This window comes from Platalea leucorodia (assembly GCF_965183815.1).
Source record: "Platalea leucorodia genome assembly, chromosome: 13".
NCBI lineage: Eukaryota > Metazoa > Chordata > Aves > Pelecaniformes > Threskiornithidae > Platalea > Platalea leucorodia.
Window position 1 is genome coordinate 13,772,125 of NC_138835.1, and position 25,105 is coordinate 13,797,229.

The following is a 25,105-nucleotide window of genomic DNA, read 5'->3' on the forward strand; positions in this document are numbered from 1 at the left end:
TCCGAAACAAGACGTTTGGTTACAAAACGTGTATCAAAACAGTTTTTATTTCACAGCATCTTAATTTCACAAGTTCATGGAGGGGAAAAAAAAAACAAACCAAAACCAACACGGAACAGGCTACAACTCAGACTTTTAAATAATGGAGTAAGACAAAAAACCAGTATTGTTTACATAAAAATGTACAGCCACCTATGAAGAGCGTTCTCCGTGCATCCTTACAGGGTACACAGCGCTGGAGCGCCCCGCGGCGAGAAGCAGCGTTTCTCTGCAAAGCAAGAGGAGCTGGGCTGCAAAGACGTAAAGCTGGCAGATCCATGTATTATTTTGTATTTTGCGTCCCACTTTCAGTTTATTAATTGGTAAGGTAGTAATAGTCCTTTGCCACATGGTGGCAGCTTTTAGGCGAAAAGATAAATACTCCCACACAGGACTGCAAGCTACGCTCTAGAAATAGAAAAATCAACACGTACACACACACGTTACCGTACCTCCGCAGAAGGACTGTTTCTGCACAGATACCACAACAGAAGTACCGACGGACAAGCCGCAGGCTACGCCTCTGGCCGGCATCGGCCCCAAACCCACGCTCTACCAGAGACATCGGCGCAGCGTCTGCTCCACCGCATTGTTTTTGGCCTGTGCTCCAAACAGCTTTTGAGCTCAAAAACACTGCATGTGCCCGAGCCAATGTTTAGAGTAACCTTTAGACAACATTCAGCATTCTGTAATTTAATGCTCCTTATCCTCACTTGTTCTTCTGAAAGAGAAAACAAAAGCTTGCCTTTCTATGACGTGAAACCAGAGTTTCTGGGAGTGTAACTCCAGCCCAAATGCCCACTGCAACTAGACAAACTTCCACTGAATAGAGACCACAAAAGTGTTGCAAACTAAAGTGCGGTTTTTTTCCTTAGATGGTGAGAAAGGAAAGTTAATTTTGTTACAGAAAACTCTTTATACGCTAAACAGAAGTTCCCAGAGAAAGACATTTTCTGACTTTGTTCACGCTAACTGAAGTGTTTTACTATTTCTGGAAACACCGTGTGAGAAATTTCTTTGCTCAGTTCTACCTCTTTCCCCTACTGACTTTAGGAAGTGGTGGACCGCTTTGTCTTCACCACCGTTTGCTAATTTGAAGGCTCGTTATACACTAGATGTTTAGTATTTCACTATTTCTTGCATGCAAGGACAGTTATATTCAGTAGAAAGTTTAACTAGTAGGCAATTTTTTTCAACCTTTTGGAAGATAACTGGCAAGCTTATCGTCTAACTTATTAGCTACCATCTCACTTATGGAGACTGGAACGTCCTTCTGTGTTAGCGAGAAGTCACAAGCATTTAAATTTTACACAAATAACTTGAAGCTACATACCGTTGAACACAGTTACAAAAGATTTGATAGTCACTCTAGTTATTACATATGAAAAATACATTTTGAGCCCTACTTAAAGAGGAAGGGGCTCCAGTAAAGTTTGCTGCAATTCTAATGAAGCCAAATGAGCTTCAGACAAAACACAGCTGAAGAGCAAAGACTCAGCTTTGTTTTTGCCTACAACCAACATTTAATACAAGGAACAGGAATTTACATTACTTTACATATTAGATAGCAGGTCCCTCACCTCAGTACGAGGTCTAGTATTTCATTTAGGAGTCAAACTTAAATCACAAATTTCTCAGTCGTAATAGCCAAGCATCAGTTTTGTTCCTTGCAAGTGGACACAGTTACTTGTATCATAATATTGCTTCAGAAAATAAACCCAAGAGCCAATATCACAGAAAGTTCCACATAAAATCAGAGTTCATTCCCAACCCGGACATTTTAAAAACAAATGAAGGAATAGCCAATGGTCAGGGAAGTTATTTAACCTCTGCGTAAGCATCAGAGCGCTGCTGGCACCAGCCGTGAAGTGGCTGTTCAGATGTGCAACGAATGCCAGTTTTATGAGGACCATCACAGTGATGCAATGCTTGGAAGAACGGAGTAAAAAAGTAGCATTTTAAATACTGAGCATGCTTTGTTTCATTGGCTTAGTTTGGCAGCAGTAGCTCTACTGACTTAAGTATTTGCTCAGAGCACGTAAGACCATATATAATACAGTCGTACTAAAAAGGTGCTTATTTCAGACTATGGAACACCGAAACAAAACCCATAAATGATACAGTTGACAGCAAACTGCTCTTAGTCAAGCGCTCATCTTCCATTGAAGAGTGAATTAGGATGGCAATCGCTTTGCTGCAACCACCTCGTTCAACACGTGGTATTTCATGACAGATTTTCAAACCATCTTTCCTTTTTAAATAAAATGTATATTTCTAAGGTATTAATAGTTAACTAAATTGGAACGGAGTAATTTCAACCTTGCTACTTACAGATCCATAGTACAGTAGAGAATAGATGCTCTGTGTATCATTAGTGCAGATACACTGGAATTGTTTTCCTTATATGCAAGGCCAATGCAGGTAAAGAATAAACGCCTATAGAAATTCAGGATTCCCCACTAAATAACATAACTAACTTAAAAAGCACTGGTACCAGACCAGCCAGTTTTAGGCACATCTTTAAAAAAATAAAGTATGCATTTCGTTAATGTAAAAATGCGAGAAGATTCTTAGAAACATCTGAACGTTATGGTGCACTGGAAGTGATGCTTCCTTTAGTTTCAAGGAATACAATAAAGGCTTAAAAAAAAAAAACCAAAAACACAATACCATAGTATTCTTCATAGGGAAGAACAGTTTTAGTAAAACCGAAAAGATAAATAAGGAATAATAAGCAGCCATGACAGCTGACTGGTGAATATTTGTGCTTTAAATGTCCAAAAGAAAATAAAGTTCAATAACTTTTCTCGTACCATCCCCCAGGCTTGGCATACGTGTCCATACTGCACACCTCAACAGTTTCATAACACGCTGCAGGCTTCAAAACTAGCTGTAGCCATGGCAGGACGCGCACAGCGGCACAGGAAGCCCAGTGGCAACTTCACCAGCAGCGTTCGGTGATACGATCCCCAGCGCCACTGGCTGTCGGCTGGAACGTCGCTTTGGTTAAGACTGTTGTGTGAGCCGTCTGTAATGAGGTAAAACTTGGTTTTCAGGAAGATAGAGAGCCAGTTCCAAAGCTACAAGGACGGTGAATTCAAAACCAATGAGATCTCTTCTGTTGAATCTGAATCTCTCTTCTAGTTTCTACGATAGTAATTAAAAAAAAAAAAAAAAAGAGGGGGAGAAAGAATCAGTTAATCCACAAGACACCAACGTGCTGTTAGATTCAGTCAGCATAAAACAGGAATCAGTGATGCACGGCCAGAACGATACCTACAGAACCAAAAGCGTTGCCAGGATTCAGACAAGTAAACCAACTTACCAGCTCAGCTGTGACACCCACACAACAGTGACATATGTTTGCCTGAGAAACAGTAAGCGCAAAAATAACCTCACTGTAGGATCAGTGGGACATTAGACTGCAGTCATGTAGTTTTAATGAATTAGGGAAAAAAAAAAGCATCAAGGAAGAGCCCTAATGAGACATAAAAACGACTGAAAGAGCTGGTCTTAAATGCAAGCATGCACTGCTGAAGTCTTGGCTTTAATCTTTGTCTTGTTCTATGAGCTAGAGAGAAGGTTCTGGCAACACCCGAAACAAGTCTCACGGTACTTACATCTATAAGGTGTTTAACTTCATGTTTCCTGAGATCACTGCTGATCTTGGCTGCAAGCAGAACGCAAGCACCAGCACACAGTTTGCGGTTCTGTTTGTTGAGTTTGCCTTGGAGGACGAGCTTCTCAAAGTAAACATAAGCCATGGAGACAGTAACCGGCTCCAGACTGCACTCTTCACTCAGGTTCCGCATCTCTCTCTTTAAACTAGGAATAGGAAAAAAGACACACTCTCAAACACGACAGCTTTTATGAAATGCTCTAGAAACACTGCAGGATGGGAACTCAGAAGAGCATATGGGCAAGACTCCTATTTGGAAAACCACGATGAGTATTATCCTAGACTGAAGAAGCCCAGCTGGCAGCAAGCTGGAGCTGATGCACAGGCTGATTTAACCTGGCTGACAACATCCGTTGTGGAAGAACAGTTCTGTGTCTGCCCATAAACACCTGGGGCTTAGCTGCCCCACTGACACACAGGCTGTTGCTGTATCGGTCCCTCTGGGCTCCTGAACGGGTTCATGATTCATGTCATAAGACTGAACCACCCTGACCTACAGAACACCACATCAAAGCTGTGCAGATCACAGCAGCTGCTGCACAGAGACCCGTCTACTACACACCTCGCCGAAGAATCAGGTCCGAGGGGGAAGGCAGACTGGTTTACACACTTCCCACCACGGCTGGCCCTTCAATTCAGCATACAGGCAAACTTTAGGGTGGATGCTACCTCTCAGGGCTGCCATCCATGCTACACCTGCAAGAAGGTACTGTGCAAGCACACTACTCAAAACAGCTACAAGGAGGAGTAGGCAGGATGCTGGCACAACACACTCTGACTCAGCAAGCCTTCCACTCAGAGTCGAGAGTTACACATAGCCCTGGTGATTCAGCAGAACCGTGTTTAAGCTGGCTATTTCAGAAGGCCCCGACTGCATTAACTGCCACGTAATACCAGCAAGATTACAGCTCTCAGAAGGCACAACAGTGCCTCTCGCTGATGAGCGGCCAGATGCATTTCCCAGAAGACGAGGAATTCTGAGTGGCATAGTCCTGCCTTCACGAAATGCTTTTCTTTACCGAGACTCCCCAGACTTAACACTCTTCTTTATCCTAGAATCTTGTTAGAGTCCACAATCATCAGTAAGTCTGGTAATTGAAAGGCAAAAACAGCCAGAGGGTCCAGAAGGACAATCCAGTTAGAGTGGGACTGCTCTACAGCCAAACAATCAGGTTACGAGTTATCTGTTTCAAGGCTAACACTGCTTCACTGTTAATTGGCTATGAGTGTTAGTACACCACAGTTGGTGAAACAAAACCCTTTTAGGCTGAACTATGAAAAGCAACTGTTACCCTTTCTCAGCATCCTAACCATTCCTGTACAGGGCTGTCATCCTACCGTCAGCTCAACTGGCAACAAGAGATTAGTGTTTAATCATATATACTATTAATAGATCTAGTATTTGCTCCATACAAGTGGAAGATAAAAGCAGCCTTGTACAGCGTAGATGTTCTCATTATTCAGTGCTTGTTTCTTACCTCCTAATTTTGCTCAGTGTCAACTTGATATGAGGAAACTTCTCTCTAAAGGTTTCATTCATATCCTTTTTAAGGTCCGAGGGTTTCACATATTCTATGACTGTAGTCTGAAACACACGAGGCAAAATTTATCATTTCTCTTGTGAACAGTACTGACAGCCAAACAACTGTTCCAAAGACACTAATGCAAAAGGCAAACCTGAGGTTTTTTATTCATAATTTAACATTTCTATAATGTCCTAAGTAACAGACCATGTTGAATCTCAACCACGACAAAATCTTAAAAAAAAAAATAGTAAGCAAATGGTTACAAGCAGCAAATGATAACATGGAGATACACAGCACATTGGTCCTCAACTTTGAGTGTACAAACTGAACTCGTTGTATTTTTCCTAATCAATTCTCAAAAAGCCACAACTTTTTCTTCCTAGAGGAACTTTTCTTCCTCGGGGAAGTTTTTTTAGGAGGATCTTCCAGACACTCACTCATTTCTCTGTTCGGGTAGGCCAGTCACTCACCATGTAAGAGGCAAAGATGAGAACACGTTTATGTTTCCCACAGGGCCACTGAGGATCATCCAGAAGATTTGGATCGTACTCTGCAGCCTCCCCAGCTTCACTTCCTGAGTGGAACAAGAAAAGCACAACACCGGGTCACGAGATACAGAGCCTTAAATTCCCTGCTTCCTCTTTAAAAGAGGTTTTCAAAGAGCAAACAGTAAAAGTGTTGGCAGACCCCATAGCACAGGCAAACTGCAGCTACAGTCACCTGTTTGCATTCCATGAACGCACCAGTCAGGTATTAGAATTAATAAAAACCCACACAAGCTCCTTCTCCAGCATGTGCCCGACGCACCATTTCAGACTTAGTGCAAGCTAACAGTTTGTCATCCACAAATATGCACAGAAAACACCTGCACAAGACTGAATTCTTTTGCCTATACTCTAATCTAGCAGAGAGCAGAGCTGTTAGGTTTGCTCTTTTACACAAGAGAGGGGATTCTTGTCACAAACTCTTTGGCTTATGCATTGTTACTGTGCTAGAAGGCAAGGAGGACCACCTATGTACACCAGATGTTTCTTGTGGAGTAATACAAAACTTCACATTTCCAAGGAAATGGCTTTGCATGCCTTGAATTGCACAAACAGAACTAGCCCAGATATAGAGAAGATGTAAGGAATGTGTGCAAGTCTCAGTCTTAAGGCTCATCGTTTATACCTCATTAACGAGCCTTCTTTGCTAGGCTGTGCTAAAAAGAGTCTCCTTCCAGCCGCAGCACATCCTTCCTAACAATGCACTTTACCATTTGCAATTGTTTCAGACAAATATATTCCTTTTATGTTTTTCTGCTGTGTGCACAAGTGGTGACAACGCTGACGGCTGTCCTTACCAATGTCTGTTCCTGCTGGTATCGTTTTTGCTGTCACAGGTTTATATCTTGATCCAGGCAGACTCCGTGAAGCACTAGCTCGACATGAGGGAACAGCGCTATGGCTGTCGGCTTTGCGAACAACTAGGGCATTGGTCGGATACAAGAATTTTGCATAGGATACAACCTTAAAGAAGAGAAAGTTGTAGTAGTTATAGGGGAAAATGTATGACAAAGCTTATTTCCAGACATCTAGGATTTTCCAACTCTGAGAGTCCCCTGGAGTTTGTATTTGGGAGTGGTGACCTTGAAGTTGTCGGACAGGAGGAAAGGGAAAATTTGGATGAGGAATGCCTTGCTTCCACAACTTCAGTATGGAAGTGTTGTAGAAGCAGCAAAGAAAAGGGGAGAATCATATCAGTAAAATTCCGGCAGTATATAAATTTAAACTAAAGAGGTATAAATTTCACCCATATTTCTATTAAAACATCACTCACATGTGATTGCCTGAGATACCAGAGTCAAATCAGTTCTCCAGAAACAGAGGCAGAAGTGATCACGGGCTTCAACAGCCTCCTCAGAAGAAGCTTTATTACAAGCCAAACATTTCAAATTTTAAGAATCAAAAACTTCCACTGCTCTGAAAAGTTACAGCTCTCACTTAATTTATGCAGTGCTTTGCCATCCATAAAGTGATTTGCTCCAGTATGAAATGGTCCCAGGGTGAAAGCAGCCAGCTTACCCATCCGCCCTCCCTGGCTCCAGTCAGTGGTTTGGTCATTGGCGTTACAGATCAAGAGACAAAAAAAAAAAAGAAAAAAAAATGTCCTTACCTTGCCATCAGCACCCAGCTCTACTCCTTCCAAACCAAGCACCATCTCAGTGGAGACGGAAACTCCCCCAGAAGGATGTCGTTGCTTCTGTCCTTCCATTTTTAGATCACTAAATGCAGATAAGAAAATGCACTATTAGAAAATGCGGCATAAGCCCAGCTTCCTCTACGGTCAACACCAGGTCCATCCGCTAGCTACAGCCAACAGCACCAGGTCAGAGTTCTACGTGAGAACGGTGCACTCCCTCAATCCCAGCTCCGAGAAAGCATTAATTTTTAAGCACTCTTTTCAAAATGCAGAGACATTAACTGAAGAATCAGATTTCATATCATTTTAACTCACATCTGTAACAATATACCTAGCAAATGTAAACTTTTTTTGATATGGTCTTTCTGCGTAAGACCATACCATTCATTAACACACAAATGCTCAAACACTGAACAGCAAACATGATTCATATTACTAGTTTTCCAGGATTAGAAACTTGCCTTTCAATTGCAATTTTCCAACCACTGCGCACACAAGTTCAAATTAAGAATTAAGGCTGCTAGCAGAACTCTGCTTCAGCGACGGCAGCATGCAGCTTTGTCACCTATATTCCACTGCGAAAAAGCAGCTTTCAGTTAAAGAACTGCATTGCCAGCTTACACACAAGCAAAGCAATCCAGTGCTCAGAACTGCTCCAAAATAGCTCCAGTGACCTTGCTGCTTTTCAATGAAGTGAGAGAGTATTTTCCCATCAACTATTTTTATGGCAAGGGTATTTGCATACAATACAATTCCCACCACTAAACATCCGTTTCCTTTGTCCATAAGTTATGTACAGGACACAAGTGACAACACAATTGTTTTGCCAAAAGTGCATTAGAATAAAATTAGTATTTTCTATGGTATACTTTTAGATCACAGACCTTTACAGAATCAACTTAGACATAACAAGAGACTGAGCAAAGCTGCAGGGAAATCCAGTTACCAGGTTCAGTTTCTTGTAAGTCATCACATTGACAGTTCTATACAAAAATGTAGTACAACACTAAAGGCAGTTTCAATCAGTCTAAACTGTTTCTGTTTTCCTTGGACTGCAAATAGGGACATTCGTGGCTTAGAGCTGAAAACCAGAAGAGCATCTTAAACTTATTTAGATGTAATTTCACTGTAAAACCTTGAAGGTTTCCAGTAAAGGCAACAGCATCCTTCCCTGATGCCCTGTATGATTTTTTGCAGACACAGTTGTTTGTTGCACTACAGATGGTTGATTTCTGACCACCTGAGGAGCATAGGAAATCCTACACAGCAACAAATCACATCATCTATTCAAAGTTGGTTTTAGGGATTTCACAGGACTGGAATGCTTTAAAACGTGAGGGAGCACCTGAAAAGTCTACCTTTTCCACTATTTTTCTCTTGGAGTCTGAATGAACGCTTTGACACTGTGGCAATGTCTGATTTTACTGCTCTGATAGCAAGCTCTTGTCCTTACACGTAAATGGTAATTTAAGTTAGTTCACCTGCTTCAAAACACGAGACCTACACCAACCACACTCATTTTAAAAGATCTTTTGCAAACAATAGACCAGACATTTCACAAAGCAGCAGTTAAAGATGACTCACCTGATCCGTAAACTCTCCCCGTAAGGTAGGATAGAAAAAGCCACACACAGTGTTCGTTTAGCACAGATTAACACTATCCTGTAAGCAGATGGGAAGAGATCAGGATAAGAATTAAAGATTCAGAAGTTATAAAGCAGCTTTTTATGGAACTTGAACACGGAACTCCTCTTAAATTGCTCTATAGGTTACACAAATACTGCTATGGATTTTATGTTTTCAGAAAGCAGCACAAAAGCAGAGGTTTCATTCTGACCCTGTAGGCCCTTAGAGCCAAGTTCTGTATCAAACGCCAGCGTTCAGTAACTGCCATCACCTTGGGAGCTCCTCGTCTTTAAATACATATATCTATATTTACGTAATTTTTACATAAACCTCGTGAAAAGATGTAGGTAATATTTTACATTTAGATGAAGTCTCACACCTCTATTAATAATAAATATCAACGCGCCCCCTCCTTTCTCTTCTGCCCAGTAACTATGAGCCACGAATTTGGCTACACCAAGCCATTCTCCTTAAATCCTCCTCAGCTCTAACCTCTGTGTGCTGGAGATAAGAAGGGCGTTAGAAGCGAGTGATTTAACCTCCTCAAAGCAGGATGGCAGAACCATCAGAATATTGCTGCAGATGTAGCAGATATGAGCACCTACTGCCTTCGATAGAAGTATGTATAAAATTAACAAGACCCCAAGGACGTCACGTTATTCCCACTGACATTAAATGGCTAACTGCATTGAACTGGAGCCTACTGCTGAGCACAGCCTATTTCACTTGAGTCCAGGAGGCACCTTGATCTCCAGAAGTTACCTGCTGTTCTTGGTGTCATACTGCCTCATGTTCTTGATGAAGTGCATCTTCTTCAAACTTTTGTGTCTTGGAGACCCAGATATATGCTTGGTTCTGCAATGATAAAAAACCACCACCACCTGTTAAGTGCTCTGAAAAAAGAGTCATGCCAGTTGTATGATCAGATGGCAGCACTAGCATGCAGGACCTCAGATATTGGCGTGGAAGAGGGTGGAGGGAGGAGAGGACTGCATGCAACGAGTTGAGATTAATGCTGCTTTTGAAAAAAGTACCTTCGTACACTGGCATATTCCACTATGTCTTCTAAAAAGTCTAGAGAGCAGCGCTGGGAGATAAAACGCCTTCTGTAAAATGTACAACACCACGAAGAGTGAACAATATTAGTTCATGGCCTCTGAGTTTATGAACTGCAACAGATCTATGAGCTCTTAGAACAAATGGCAGGTTTTTTGGATTTTTTTTCTTTTTTTTTCTTGGAAGAGTGCTTAACTAAGAGTTTCAAGTTCTAAAAAGGCCAAGAACTTGTCTCCCCCTCCAGGGCCCCTGAAGTACATATTTATACCAACTTCATTAACAGGAGCATTCACTGTCTTCAGCACATAAAAACACCTACCTATAAATTAAACACCTAAAAAGCTTCCAAATACTCATTTAAAATCTTACAAGAAATATTGCAAAAAGCGCCCCCTCATCAAGGCAAGGGAGTGAGTCATTTTATACCAATCTATGGACAGATACAGATATCTGTATGATGACCAAATATCTGTGTATTCCCGATTCAGAACACAGTTGTCTCCAGCTGTGTTGAGTCGGCAGACTGAGAGTCTATGACGGTAGCTCAATAAAATTGACGGATCTCTCCGGAAAACAATAGAGAGGGCTATTAGAGGAAGCAAAGAGTATTCGGTACCCATCTGAAATCCCAGAATGGAAGATGCAAGGAGAATAATAGTAGGAATCATGTGAGTTATTGTAACACTAATAGGATATTACATTTAAGCAAAAAAAATAGACTTTGCCAAAGTAAGATACATTACTATTGTCAAAGTCAAGACATTCTTTGTTGGCAGAGATTTACAAATGAATTGTGAAGCTATGACTGCAATTTCCATAGGAACAATGCACCCAGATTCAACTGCCACCAGCAAAACGCTGACACTACAACTATCAGATTCCATACTTTCTGCTTGTGTTCAAGCGTAGACTGTGCTACATTTTTAGCACAAGCCACATGCATTCAAGTCTAAGGTTTTCTTCCAAAGTGACATAGTAACTCAACTAATGGACAATACTGCCATGGAAGTCAACGTAGAAGCACCGTACGAGACAAAAGTTGCAGGACTGTGGTTTGACAAGATCTACCTTTGGAAAAAAATTCAAACTTTAAACTGCATCAGAGCTCTGGCACCCACGAGCAGCCAAACCGCTCAGACAGACTGAGGCCAGGCTCTCACGCCTGGAAGTTAACATCCAACACCAAAGCAAAAGCATGGCACCTCGGGTGGGTGAAATGGGGGTGTGGGGGGAGGTGAGGCCAAGAAAAATGGGATTTATTAACTGTTAACAGCTATGGAAGAGTTTTTACACAGCAAAGTCATTTGTAGCTTCACTTGATTCAAGTTAAAGATCAAAAAAAGCTACCTGGGATTAAGTCTGGTCTTGGAAGCCCAGCACTTCAAGATTTTGAAACAGTTGGACAACCTGCTAATCCTAGTGACTTTGCCTTTCCTCCTCTCCAGCCTGAGATGGGTTAGAAAGCAAATCATACTATTTTCTCGCTACAGAAGAGCTACACCAGAGTTCTGGACACGCACAAAATCTGTCTGCTTTTTCTTAAGCATGGTGTCTAGAAATGCAAATTGCCTGAGTGACAAAACAGGGGCTTTCACCTCTTTTTCCCCTTCTTGCAAGTTATGTCTTCTCTTCTGAGCTACCTGGAGCTATTGCCAGAGCTGCCTGCCAAAAACTGTGCCAGTGCGATGCATCCCTCTGCATGGCACATTGCCATTACAGGCAGCGTCGCCGATGCACAGGACTTGCTATAAAATTATGGATTTCTGCAACAAGCGGATTACCAGCAACAGGAGCACTTGCCCCTCTTGCTTCAAGCTATACCAGGAACACAAAAGCCAGCACTTTCCTTACACATTGACATAAATGTTACTTAAAACTGCTGATCCGCAGACAAGCCTCTGCAATAAGGCCTCTGAAGTTATTCCTGTAGTTGTACCTACCATATCGAGAGGTTTTGCAAAATGACACTTTGGTCTGAGTATTCCTGAAACCAGGTTAGTTCCTCATTCCTCACTACAAGTTCATGAGAAACAATTCACCATTTTCTCTGTATTTTCAAGTACATAAAGAGAATGAACGCCAAGCCAAACTAATGAACATTTTTCTTCTTCCCAAAGTCTGCTTACAATCTCCTTAATAAAATATAACTAGTGCCCTTTCTCTGTGAATTTCTAATAACTTATACTCCCATATAAAACTTAATTTTTTTCTCCTAGAAGGAAATCGTCTTCAGATTCTCAGCAGCGCTGTTCAGGCATTCTTAAAAGAAAGAGAGACCACAACTCAAACAGGTAGGAGGATGCAAAACTACTGTCCCTTTCTGTAAACACAAGAGAGGTGAATCCTCCCACAGGACTAACACCTTCAGTACTGCTAGAGACTGCCTCCTACAAATCAACAGCTATTAAGGGTGCTACTGAAGAACATTCCTGGCACAGCTTCAATGCCCTTCATCAGCCCTTCAGTTTTAAAATTATTTTTTTTTTGCTTTTCAACAAGAACTGCACAGGAAAGTCTAACGCTCTCACATACACATGGTTCTCCAGTCTACCTTGGCATCTAACCTGCAATAAAAAAACACCCTTCATGAAACACAGAGACCAATCTCAAACCTCCTGGCATGAATGCAGTTGGTAACGTCCCCAGTCTCCCTCCCTTCCTAGGGGAGACCTGGCTGGATGCAGACAAAGAGGCCAGCAAAGGGGAAACACAGCCAACGCCAACGACAATAGGCACTGGTACAAAAAAAGCACGTAGTTCTGTAAAAGGATGCAGGTGTAACTGGACGGATTGGGCGAGCCACGGCTAGACCCTCACTAGTAACTCCACGGTGCTGTAGGCACAACTGCCCTCAGGGCCAGCGAGGGGGTGCTCACCACCACGGTGGAGACCCACCCGGAGCGGTACGCCTTCTCAACACCACCTCGTCTTCTCATTAACGGGGAAAAAAGTGACAAACACCTGAACCTGCCACTCCGTAAGAGCGTATCTGGAAGTAAAAGCCTGCTGAAGGCAAGATCCTGCCCCTTGACTCAAAACCACAATGACTCATCCCCACTCTGCCAGCAGGAAACTTCATTTTTAGCTACGCTTGTAAGTAATATTTTCTGTCCTCGAGTGAAGCTGTCACCTTGGAGGAATCCCAGATGCTCAGCAAGTCACTCTCCCTCAAATCTCAAAACAGGGTGTACATAAAGAGGTCTCACTAATCCAGTTAGAGTACCTGAAACAGCTTGTATGCTCAAGGCAACGTTTTACAGCAACACAGCTCCCTCACTGCAGTCCAAGAAAGACTTGCTAGATTCCTCAGTACGACTAATGTACAGAACTTCTTTATTACGTAGTGCAGCACTTGGAGTATGCTGCAAAACTTAACATTTTTTGAGTAGTCTGCACTTGTTGTTATGTATACACACATATATATATTTTCTTTAGCTTGAGTGCTCTTCTCATGCAGCCGATCCACACTTCAACCACAGGCAGCACTGGATCGCTTCGCGGCTGCTAGCTTCGATGAAAAAATGTCGAGTCACGTATCCCATGCTAAGCAGCTTCACCTAGGATAACACTTCTTGCTTGTGCTCTGATCCACCGGAACGCAAAGGATTTTAAGTAGTTTACACAGGACGTTTGTTGCCAAATGCAACAGAAATACTAAAACAGAATACCAACATCTATACGTGCACTGCAAGTTACCTTACACACACCCTTACCAACATGCTACCTAACAATTAGAAATCTAAGTATCCAATATTAAAATGTTGATGAGTTCTGTGGAGCAGGCTGCCATTTCAACCGTATCCTAAAGAAAGTTCAAACACGCCTGTTCGCCAGTACCAGCTACGTCCTTGACGAGCCATAGAGGGCTTGCTTGTTTGTACGCCCTTGGCCAGGAGCTCACTTTTGGGTGCTTGCCCCCCAGCATTTCAGGAGTCAATACAGCAGGACCTTCCTAGAACTTTGACATTAAAAACAGCAACTGTGTTTACAGAGCCAGCACCTCCGAGGGGACCCACCAAGAGGGAAAACAGACGCAGCACATGCTCAGAGATAAGGGGCTATCAAGCAGAGTAATTCTGGATTACGTCTTGGCTTGTTATCTCCGTGTGCACACATGGATGCACACAATCCAACACCGCTGCCAAATCCCTGATGAGCTAAGCGTGCACTTAAAAAAAGCCCACAAAAAAAAAATCTTGTGTTCAGATAAAAACCCAACAAATTATGTTCAGAGTTGCATTTTGACTCCCACCCTGGGCAGCAGGAGCCAGCCCACACAAATATCCTTTCTGATGGATTTCCCACTGAGGAAACTCAACTTGAGTGCTTCCAGCTTCAGAGTTGTCCTCTTCTGGTCCTGCCAGTGTCCCACCGAGCACTGGCAGAGAAACTGTCTGCAAAGGGTGAACAGCAACGGACAAACAGCACACGGCATCCCCGGCTCCGAGGCTGACACAGCTCTTAAGTGTTCCCAGCAGAACAGGGCACAGCTAAGATCAATCTATGTATAGCACCGGTAATCCCTACGTGTCCCATCTTACGAATTGAAAGGAAAAAGCTGGTTAATTCACAGCTCCAGATTAAACAGCGACCTTTCCGATGGCTTGCCAAGAGTGTTTCCCCCCTTCCCGTCCATGGGCTGGGCTCCCTGCAGACACCCAAGAGGACAAGGGTAACGTTTCAGGATGTTGCTGTAGTTGGAAGTGTCCAAGTTGACCATTCTTTAGCAGATATTAGAGTTGAATGCAAAAGAGATACCAGCCCTGTGCTATCAGACATGGCTTCAGGCAGAGGCAAGCCTCTTCCACGCCTGCTCCTGGGCCACCGTGTCCTCTGAGGGACAGCGGGGCAGCTCTTGGGGCACCCGGGTCCCTGCTCAGCACTCCCAACAGCCCTCATGAACCTCATTGTAACTTCTAATGTTGGTCTTCAAATTGCAGTGGCCAACGATCCTACTTAAGCTGCTGCATGCAGTTGCCATTTGGGCATTTTGAAGCTTTTCTCTGTTTCGCCCTTCTGATTCCCGCACTTCTGCTACAGCAGGTGAAGGGACTGGCTTGTCTCGCTCCTTCCTGAAGGGTTACCTCAGAAGTTTCCAAAATCTTACACGGATTCTCCTCCCATCCCAATTAACCCCCACCTCTCAGACAGAGAGGTTTGCACTCTGAGCCAACCACGCAGCCAGAGTTCAATCAGCATTCAGCCATTTTCACCAACGCAGCACCTCGAGTTTGTCTTCTGCCGTGACTTCTTACCCTCACCACTTCCAGGGTCGCCAAGCCCTGCGACACAAGCGTTCAAAGGTGCTGCAAATCCAGACAGTAACGTGACTTGAGACCTCCTCCAGCCAAAGGGACCGGCGGGGCAGATTTGTTTCAGATGGAGTCACATCCATCGCCCTTCTGCCGGGGGAAGGATGCCACGCCGCGTGCGCCCACGCAGGCACAGACCCCTCGGGCACTGGGCTAAAATTAGCAGCAAGGCTTATGTCCTCTGTTGCTATTTAGCCGTATGTACTGCTAATAGATGGGTGGATTTTTAATTACTGTGTAAAATTAGGCGCTAATAAAATTTGGTTTCCTATTTCTTACTTGAAAGAGTTTTATTTAATATGGATGTCCCTTTGTAAGGTCCTTTACAGGCCTCAGTATAATCATAGCTGTCAAGGGACTGAGTTATTAATATAACAAGGACAAAAATCATTTATTGGTTTTTGGAAGCACTAGCTTAGTAACAACTGTCAAAGGTAATCTGCACAAGAATCCAGATCCCAAATCCTGTTTACAATAGGAAGACATACCTGTCAGATTTGTTTTGCCAAGACATATTTTAAAGATTAAGCTGTATCGTTTTCCTTCCTTACGGGCGAGCCAACAACCCGGTATGAACTGTGCTTCAGTTTGACTAGGTAAAATACTGCCATCAAGGGATTAAGAAAACCAGTTTCAGTTTTTAAGCTTAATTTTTCACAATTGCCGTTACTTATGCAGCCCAGGAGACATTTACTGTTTTCAGGCTTGCATTTCAGAGCGGACGGGCGTGAGCATCCCGGTTCTCGTACCAGCGCCCGTGCCTAACCACCCGCGGTGCTTACATTAACGAGCTTCCTGCTCACAAGCAGGTTGAGTACAGCTCATCAGTAGCAACAAGTTCTCAGTAATTAAAGGCAAAAGAAGTCAGAGACCACATTTATACTGAATCACCTTCAAAACCACGTATTTGGTGAAATAAATGACTTTAATGAAGAATTTCCGCCCAGCACCGAGCAAGCCATTTTCATGGACAGATGGTTTCAGCCCTGATGTTCAATGAGAGGCAGTGGCAGAGAAGATGATATCCCGCACAACTGATAGTAAGCATACAGCTAAGCGCTCCTTCTTTACGACGTCAGCTACTCACTGTTTTATGGCACCGCAAACGCGCAGTTCGGATTGCAGGCCACCGTCCCAAGAGCTCGTTCTGACATTTGTTTCAGTATCAGACTGCCAGAGAATAAATACAACTCTCACAGCGGGGCTAGTTTAATTTATTCCTCTGGTAATCTTCATTTTAAAGAGTAAACCCAAATTAGCCACGTGAGCATGGAAAGAACTTTTATGCTTCAGAGCAGGTCCCCCTGTGAGACCTCAGGAGGAGGGGGGAGGCCCAATTCCCTCACCTTTGTGTTCTTATTCAAGGTTTGTTTGCAAAACTGAAGGGGCACCGGGGGCTTTCCTGCTGGTCCCAAACAGCCAGGAGAAAATCCTGCGTTCTTCAAACACCAGTAAAGCCACGTGCAAGGAAAAGAATATGTCACGCAGCCTACAAGACAGGCAAGAAGGAACAAAAATGAAGTATAATTTGAATGAAGGTGGAGGCAGAGTAAGTGGGAAGCTCACCAAACCTGGAGAGTTTTAAATACTAACAAGGAAAGATATTAGATACTCTTCACAGCAGCTGCTACTTCACTGCTGATTCACAACCACAGATGATTAAGACCTAATGCTGCTAAGAAACGAGCCTTGTATTCATTCTGTTTCATAAATCGCATTGTTTTGGTGCTAAGAGTGTTTAGACAATTCAAGGATAAAATAATGCCTTCCAGGAAGTATTATGAAAGCCATCTGTTGCAACAGAACCACCAAACCAGATGCAAGGTTTGCCATGCCCAGAGCCCACTCCTAAAATCCCTGCTGCTTCTCACAAAGCAAACTGGATGTGCTGGCCAGGACACAACCAGTAACTGCATTTCTCCAAATTTCTACCAGTTTCTGGAGGCGTTCCTAGCTCACCAACCTGGTTCCCTCTGTGCTTTGTGCTCTGCTCACTAAGCACTGAACCGCTGACCAGAACGGGCAAGTGAAATGCAAAGTGTCGCCCTGATAACACTGGGGGCATTATGCTAGAAATATTCATGCATTTTTCTGAGAGATGATGCTGTCATTTCATCATGTGCCTTGTTAAAATAAAAGCCTTCAGCACAATAAAACTCCCAAGTTTAAAAAAAAAAAAAAGAAAAAGAAAAAGAGAGAGAGGGGGGGAAAAGAGAGAAGCTTTTTACTGGGAAGGAGAAGAAAATCCAAAACAGGTGACTGGAGGAAACCCAGTCAAAGAAAGTTTAGGGAGATCTCCCAGTGTTTTTATGGGCACTTGGTTCTTCCCACCGCAACATCTGCCGTCCCCTCCAACCCACAATCAAGAGGCTGTAGCCTCACCAGGGCAAAATTTTATGCTTAAATTACAGCGACCACAACAGAGCAAGTGCAAATCTGTCCATGCTGTAGAGCAAGCAGCTTTGACTGGCGTTCAGCCCGTGCTGTGGCTGGCCAGCAAACCAAATGGCTACCCAGGTCCAAGGCAGGTCTGCAGGCTACGCTGAGCTCGGGTACCACCACGCTGAGCGAGAGCTGGCACAAGAGGAGCGCTCCCCGGAGAAGGCGGCTGCACAGAGTCGGGGGCTCGGAGCTCCCAGGATCACAGCCTCAGCAGCGCGGGCAGCTGCAGCAAGCTTTTAGTTTTAAAGACTCATCTCACAAATCAGAAGGCTCTCTCGTGAAACACTTTTGCTTGCACTTACGAGACCAGTTAAAGGTTCTTCATTTAACGTCTTTTTCAGAGGTTAGACTATAATAATGTACAGTAAATTATATATACAACAGCTATAAACCAAAGGTTAGGAGTTTAAAGCTCTGCATTTTAAGAGGTAGCATGACAGAGTGGCTTTAGCTGAGCACCCTGCATCTGCAGTCACCTGCTTTCTCAACAATACCTCGTGCTCATTCAAGAATCCAAATTTCATTATGCTCGTGTGCATGTCAGATTGTGCATTTTTAAACTCAAACTACAGAGCCAGAAGACTTCAGAACAATCTTCAAAAGAAGGCTCAAAAGCATCTTCAAGCTCACTCAGCCTGGCAGCCTCACAGCTTTAACTGATTTGACAGATGGAAAAAAGGAGGAACACAGGACAGCTGAAGTTAAGTCTTCAAGATTTAATATAACTAAAACCCACATACTGCAGGAAATAAAAGAAAATATTTAAATAGAGAATTTTGTGAGAGTCACTTCCCCTCCCTCCACCTTTTTTTTTCCCCCCCATTCTAAACCGAACAGACCATACCCAAACCCAGAGCAGAAGAGCTCACCTCTAGCTCAGAACTACTCTTTAAAATGGAAAGCAAAGATCCTTCCCTCCCTGCCTCATCCCACAGCTCATAGTAAATTGCAAAAAAAACCCGAGAACCGCCGCTAGTAACTCTTCTGAACCCGTTCGGTCACGGTGCCAAGAGCACACAGCAGCCCCGAGGAAGATGCTTCACCCACAGCTAGGCGAGATCGCTGTCCAGTCAGCTGGCAAAGCAGATGCAAATTTGGGCAGCTCACATCTCTGCAATTATCAAGGACTTTGGGGCTAAGCAAAATTACGGTCAGGAGCACCGACAACCTAAACAGGTCCTTCTCACCGACACCCACAGCACCCAGCATACAGCTGCTGCTCAACATGAGCTTTGGGAGCTCCGAGCGCTCAGACTCGGGAGGTGGCACTTGTTCACCAGCTGAGATCTGGGGGGAGGAAAGCAAGGAGGAGAGAGGAGAGAAGTATTTTAGACTGCAAATCAAAGAAACAACATTTTAAGCCAGTACACTGAGATCCTGCAGACTTCAGAGTCGAGAGTTACGTTTGAAAATAACGGTCCAATAAGGCTTGCATTATTCTTCCTGACTTGAAGGAAGTTTGCAAAGTAAATCTTGGAAGCAAAACATTAGAAAACAGCCACGAATGCTGTGCTGCTACACAAGGTTTTGGCAGTACATTCAGGTCCACAGCAGAGGAGCACCAGGATAAGGAAGCTCCGGCTGTAACACTCCTACAGGACTTGCTTACTGGAGGTCTGAAACTGGACCCCACCAATTCCTCCCCAAAGTTAAGCTATTCAGCTTTTTACATTTAATTTGGTAGCATTTTCCCTCCCAGCTGATGACTCATTGACCTGAAGAAGCAAGACAACATCATTCTGATCACCCTCATTGCCTCCAAAGGTGGAAACGGCGCTTCCCTTTCCTGCAGCATCCCGAAACCCGGCTGCTGGGGCTCCGGCACAACTGCTTTGAAAAGCTACATAATCCGCCCGCAGGTGAAATCAACTGCAAGTACAGTTAATTCTGTACAGACTCCTTCTGCTTGGAGATCAAAGTTACTTTAAAAGCCTCTGGACTCTTTTAAATGAAGAGGTCAAATAACCTTGGTGTTAAAAGTGTCTACAATTGTTTGACCCAGACCCATTCGCAGAGATGCGTGGGATGCAAGGATGCGGAGTTTCTGATCTCCAAGTTTCCTGCTAGGCATACAGCTTAGTACTTCTGATTCCGATTAATATACCTGGCTGGGAATGACAGATAATAAATACTACAGGCAGGTATAAATTAAAAACATTTAATATTAGACACATGCAATTCACCTGCAGTTGCAAATACAAGAGAAAGTTGTCGAAGCAAACTGCGCTTGCTGAGCAGACCGCAGCCTGAACATTTCAGCTGACTTAAATAAAGTTCAAGTTTAGAATATGTTCATTTTCAGCCCCGAGCAGCACACCCCAGTCTCCTGTTCACGCCTGAAAGGTCAAAGCTCGCAGACTCTGACAGATCTCGCTGCTTCCTGCAAAGTACCACGTGTGCTCAGGTTATTCCAAATAAGGCTCCGAAATTAAAACTAAGACTTTTAAACATTATATTTCATCCACCTCAACAAAATCTGTTTATTAGAAGAGGGCTGGGTTTGGTTGTTTTTTTTTTTAAGTATTTATATTGCTTGAAGCAAAAACAGTAGCTAAGCTGACAGGATAAAACACCACATTAACCATCATAAGCATAAAAGCCTGACCAAGCATTTCTGTCATTCCACCCAAGGAACTAATTTGATCCCACCTATGTCAGCAATGCAGCATCCAATTAACACTTAAAAGCAGAGTTGGTCCAAAGTGCTGCTGTTATCAACTGTTATTTAAACTCCCACCCTTAAAATGACCTAAATTAGCTCAGTCATTTCTGATTTATCAGCAACCGTGAGCATTCAGTTCAGCTCCCTGACCACTGAACACCAAGGACATTAAAGCATCAGTTGCAAATAATTTAGTCTCCGTATTTATTCCTAGGCCAGAAAAATGCAGCAAATATATGGCAAAAAGAGCTGCTTTACATTACGCTATACTGAAACCTCAGAAGCACAACAAGCACTGACATTCAGGGCTGTTGTTCCCATTCTTTATGCTTTCATAACCTGGCTATTTTCAGGGCCCTCTGTTATCTGTGTTTCCCCAGAAAGCTCTGCCAGTTCCAGACCCAGCTGCAGAAATTCATTAAAAATGTGTGAATGCCGATTTGTTCGCTGTTTGCTGCCTCCCTCCACTGCTTCTTGGGAGGCTTGTTCTTTGAAAGAACAAAAGAACAGAGCAAGATGGAAAAGGAGAAGGGAGGAGGGATGGCAAGCAGATTAAGCAAGCTGGTAGAACACAGCATTGTCATTTAAGATCCTGTAAACAGAAGATTCCGCAGGAAAACAACAGGGGAAGGTTAAAGTTTATAATGCTCAGCCAGCAGCACAATGAAGCCAAGCATCCAGATTGACCTGTGCCTCCGAGGGAGCGTGCACCGCCGGAGTTTCCATCCTAAAGGACCTGACAGCTACCAAGCAACTCCAAGAAACTCCACGTTACATCAGCTGAGCGGACCATTTATTCCCTGGGCTGTACTGAAGATCCTGCCTGTTGCTAACAAATAACCACCAACCCGAGCAGGGGTGCTGTCCCAGCCTGCCCTGAGCTACGCTGGCCGGTCTCATCAGCTTCTCGCAGCTTCTCAATCAAGTCAAACAAGATCAAGTTTTGTAATAAAACTCTGCCCAATGAAACTGCCAGTTCTAGATAAAAGTGATCTCCGCGGATCAGGGCGAGCCCCAGCACGATGAAATCCCTGGGCATGGCACAGGACGGCAGCGGCACTGGTCACCGAAGACGGACGGAGCGAATCTTGGAGACCCTTCGGCCCGTGCTTCTGGTGCATTGCTCCACGAGGGCAATTCAAAGCAGCTCTTGACAGTGACTAAAAAAGGACTCCGAGGAGAGCAGCTGCCTTAAGCAGGCACCAAAGATTAGATGTCCAGAGTTGCAGCGCGGATTCCACCTCCCCCTTCCCTCTGATGACTTCATACGCCTGTGTACTTGCATGATGCACGCAGTTAACATATCTAGAGCAGCAACATTACTGTATGGCAAAACGATACCCAGATTCCCGAGTCCCAAGAAAAGGAAACCATTCTGCAATTGTTTGTTTAGTTCTGAATCTTGTTTTGCAAACAGCACGCCACACACAGAAGGGGAAGCAGCATAACCACCGCTGTCCTGCGGGAAAGTCAGTCCCCGAATCACTCCTTGTCTGTTTGCAACAAGAGGAGACGCCGCTGTTCTGCAGGGATGAAGGGGTGCTCTGTCGCAGAGCAAACCATGGAACCGTCCAGCGAAAAAATAGTGCTCCAAGTCCCTCACCCTGCAAGTCGCAGGTGAAATCGTAATTACAGAGGGATGCTCCGCCTCACCCGCTCCTGTGCCCAACGTGGCTGCGAGTAGTACATTGGGTCTCACGCATCCCCACAGGCAGCGTAAAACTGCCCTTTTGTCAGAAGATGTGTGTATCTCCAAGTAAAGATGTGGATCTTCTGCCTGATAGTTTCAGCAGATGTTCTCCACCCACTGTTTTCTTCTTTAAAGACAAAAAATAGATGATTTCTCACTCCAAATCACCCTCATAAGTAGTACACAAAATGATTAATGCAATACAATATACCCTTTCAGCCACCTCTTCCAAGCTGAGAAATCATGGCCTGTTTTGTCAGTACTCACACAGAAGCCCTTTCATTCCTCTGAGTATCCTCATCGCACTTCTCTCTACCTTTTATTTCTGATTTATCACTGTTTTCAGGTGGATTGATTAGAATTACAATAGCTGAACATAACATCTAAAACCAGATGCCAAGGAAAGAGGCAGGAAGGACAAACGAGAAGACCCCAGGAATACGTATTAAAGACTGTTTTCTTAGTGTTCTCTTGACTTGGCGTGGGAAGGGGAAGGATTGAACCGTTTACATGAACTCCAGCGGTCCAGAACCAAGTACACACAGAGCTGACTGTGCTTGTAAAGCTCCTGATGCAAAACTCGCCCTCAAGAGCTTTACCTACAATATTAAAGCAACAAAACGAATAGCACCGCACTTAGGGCGCTGGCTTTTGTGGACCAGGAGTGCTAGGAAGGAGCCATGCCACAGCAACACCCTGACTTAGGGCTTTCCTGCCCAACAAGCTGAACACAACAGTGCAACCTGTGCGTACAGGACATCCATCTGGCAGGCCCAGCTTCAATTTCTCCAAGAAGTGAGGAAAGAAAGGTCCTTTCTATTACAAGAAAGAAAGCAACGAGTGATAAATGACAGTTGAAGAAGAAAAAAAACCAGGAGGGACGACACACAAGAGGACCCCCACAGCTCACAAACAGCTACTTTTCTTTATATTCACTCCAAGTATCCAACTCCAAGTAGGTTTCCTGGGGATCAAGGGGACACCTCCGTTGTGAGAGGTACACCGAAAGGGAACACCCATCAATTGCATTAGCAAAGCTCCCCAGCTTTAAAGTACAGGCAACATCTCTATTTCAGCTCACTAACAAAGCTCTGGAAGCCACTATAAAGTCCACGAAGACTTAAAGCCTTTGATGCTGCTTTGCCTATCTGCAGGCTCAGAGGGCCAGCTCACCTTACAAAGCTGTTTATGCAAGAAACGGCCTGAAAAGAGTTCCTTCAGAGATCAAATCCCGAAGATCTGAGCAAAAGGCAGTAGATTAGAAAACCAGCACTTTCAGGCTGATAGAAGTCCCTTGGAAATACAACGGTAATCCCGCGCTGAAGGCCAGAGCATCCTCCCCTGAGGCTGGCTCAAAGTTCCCAGCATAAAAGCATTTATTAATGTACAGAGGTACTGCATAGACAAGCAGCAGAGATAAGGAGAAGGCGCTACATCAGCAGTGCGCGGAAGAAGAGTCCTACCTAGCAATGACCCTGTCGGCTTCATCTGGAAACAGCAAAATGCAAGAACTGGGCTAAGGAAAAGCAGGAGGCAGGGTTCAGGATACCGCAGAACTGCAGCCAGAGACTCAGCGAGGGCAATACTCTGCAAACCCCCCTCACCAGGCGCTCCCGCAAGCCGGGGCATCCTCCGCACCGGCAGCCGTCTGTCCCCAGGGCTGAGCCGCGCACCCAGCGCTTCCAGCGGCAGCGGGCAGGGCAGAGCGGGCAGCCTGCGAGGCTGAACGCCCTCCCCAGCCCCCGGGACACCTCCGGCCGGGCTGCCCCGGGCCAGGGGCTCCCTCCCGGGGCGAGGCCACAGCGGGGCCGGCGCCGCCTCCCACGGCCGCTCTCCCCGGGGGCGGCCGTTTCCCATGCCCCGCTCCCCACCCCCCGGGGGCCGCCGGCCGGCCGAGGGCCCTGGGAAAGTCCGGTTCTTCCCAGGGCCCCGGGGGGTCGCGCCGCTTCCCACGCCCCGCGGGGTCAGGGCGGCCCCGCCGGCGGCCGGGGCGGGGGGCGGTGTGCGGGCTGGCCCGGCGTGCCCCGTCCCCTCACTCACCTCTGCCGCTGCGCCTCCAGCGCGAAGCCGCCGCCCGCCGCGCTCTGCGTGGGGCTGAGCAGCCCCGGGGCGCCCGGCTTGGCGGCCGCCAGCATCCCCGGCAGGGCGGGCGGCGGCGGGGGCGGCGGGCAGAGCGGGCCGCCCAGCAGCAGCTGCGGCAGGAAGATGCCCCCGCGGGGGGGGTCCGCCTCCCCCTTGGCTCCGGCGGTGGCGGCGAGGGGGGGGACGCCGGGCAGCAGCAGGGCGGGCGGCGGCTGGCAGGCGGGCGGCGGGGACAGCAGCCGCGGGGGGGCTCCGGCCGGCTCCGCCGCCGCCTCCTCCCCCTCGCCCGGGCCGGCGGGCGGCGGCGGTTTCTCGGCGGGCGGGCAGGGCGGCCGGCCGTCCAGGGAGATATTGTTGAGGAAGAAGAGGGCGGCCTGGCGCCGCCGGGAGTCGCCCCGCTTCCGCGGCGGCGGCTGCTCGCGGGGCGGGCGGGGAGGCGGGGAGCCGCACGCCGTGGCCGCGGCCATTCTCCGAATGAGCCGCGACCGCCTCGGCCGCCCGGGCGGGGCCGCTGGGAGCGCGGCGCGGCCGGCAGCTCGCGCGCTCATTGGATGCGTCGCGGCGGAATGTAAATGAAACCGGCGGCGGCCCCGCGCTGATTGGCTCGGCTTCTCAGCACGGGTAGCCCCGCCCTCCCCTCGCCGGGCGGTGGGGCTCTGCCGGGTCCTAGCGCCGGCGCGCAACGGCTCCGTCGGGCCCAGGCAGCTCGGTGGTGCCCCCGCCGGGCGGGCAGGGGCTGCCCCGGCAGCAGGGCTGGCCGCGGCCCGGCACACCGCCTCCCCGCCCCTCTCCCCGGGGCCGTCACGCAGG

General features: G+C 45.9%; 1 protein-coding gene across 1 annotated transcript; it reads right to left on the reverse strand.

Moving 5' to 3' along the window:
- CABLES2 (Cdk5 and Abl enzyme substrate 2) lies at positions 1-24,762 on the reverse strand (the record flags this gene model as incomplete). Its single annotated transcript, XM_082326205.1, has 9 exons — positions 1-3,186; positions 3,660-3,864; positions 5,197-5,303; positions 5,715-5,818; positions 6,587-6,752; positions 7,399-7,507; positions 9,010-9,087; positions 9,814-9,906; positions 24,254-24,762. The coding sequence occupies 9 exons, from the start codon at positions 24,760-24,762 to the stop codon at positions 3,046-3,048; spliced, it is 1,512 nt and encodes a 503-aa protein (XP_082182331.1). The 3' UTR covers positions 1-3,045.
- Between the last annotated feature and the right edge of the window lie 343 nt (positions 24,763-25,105).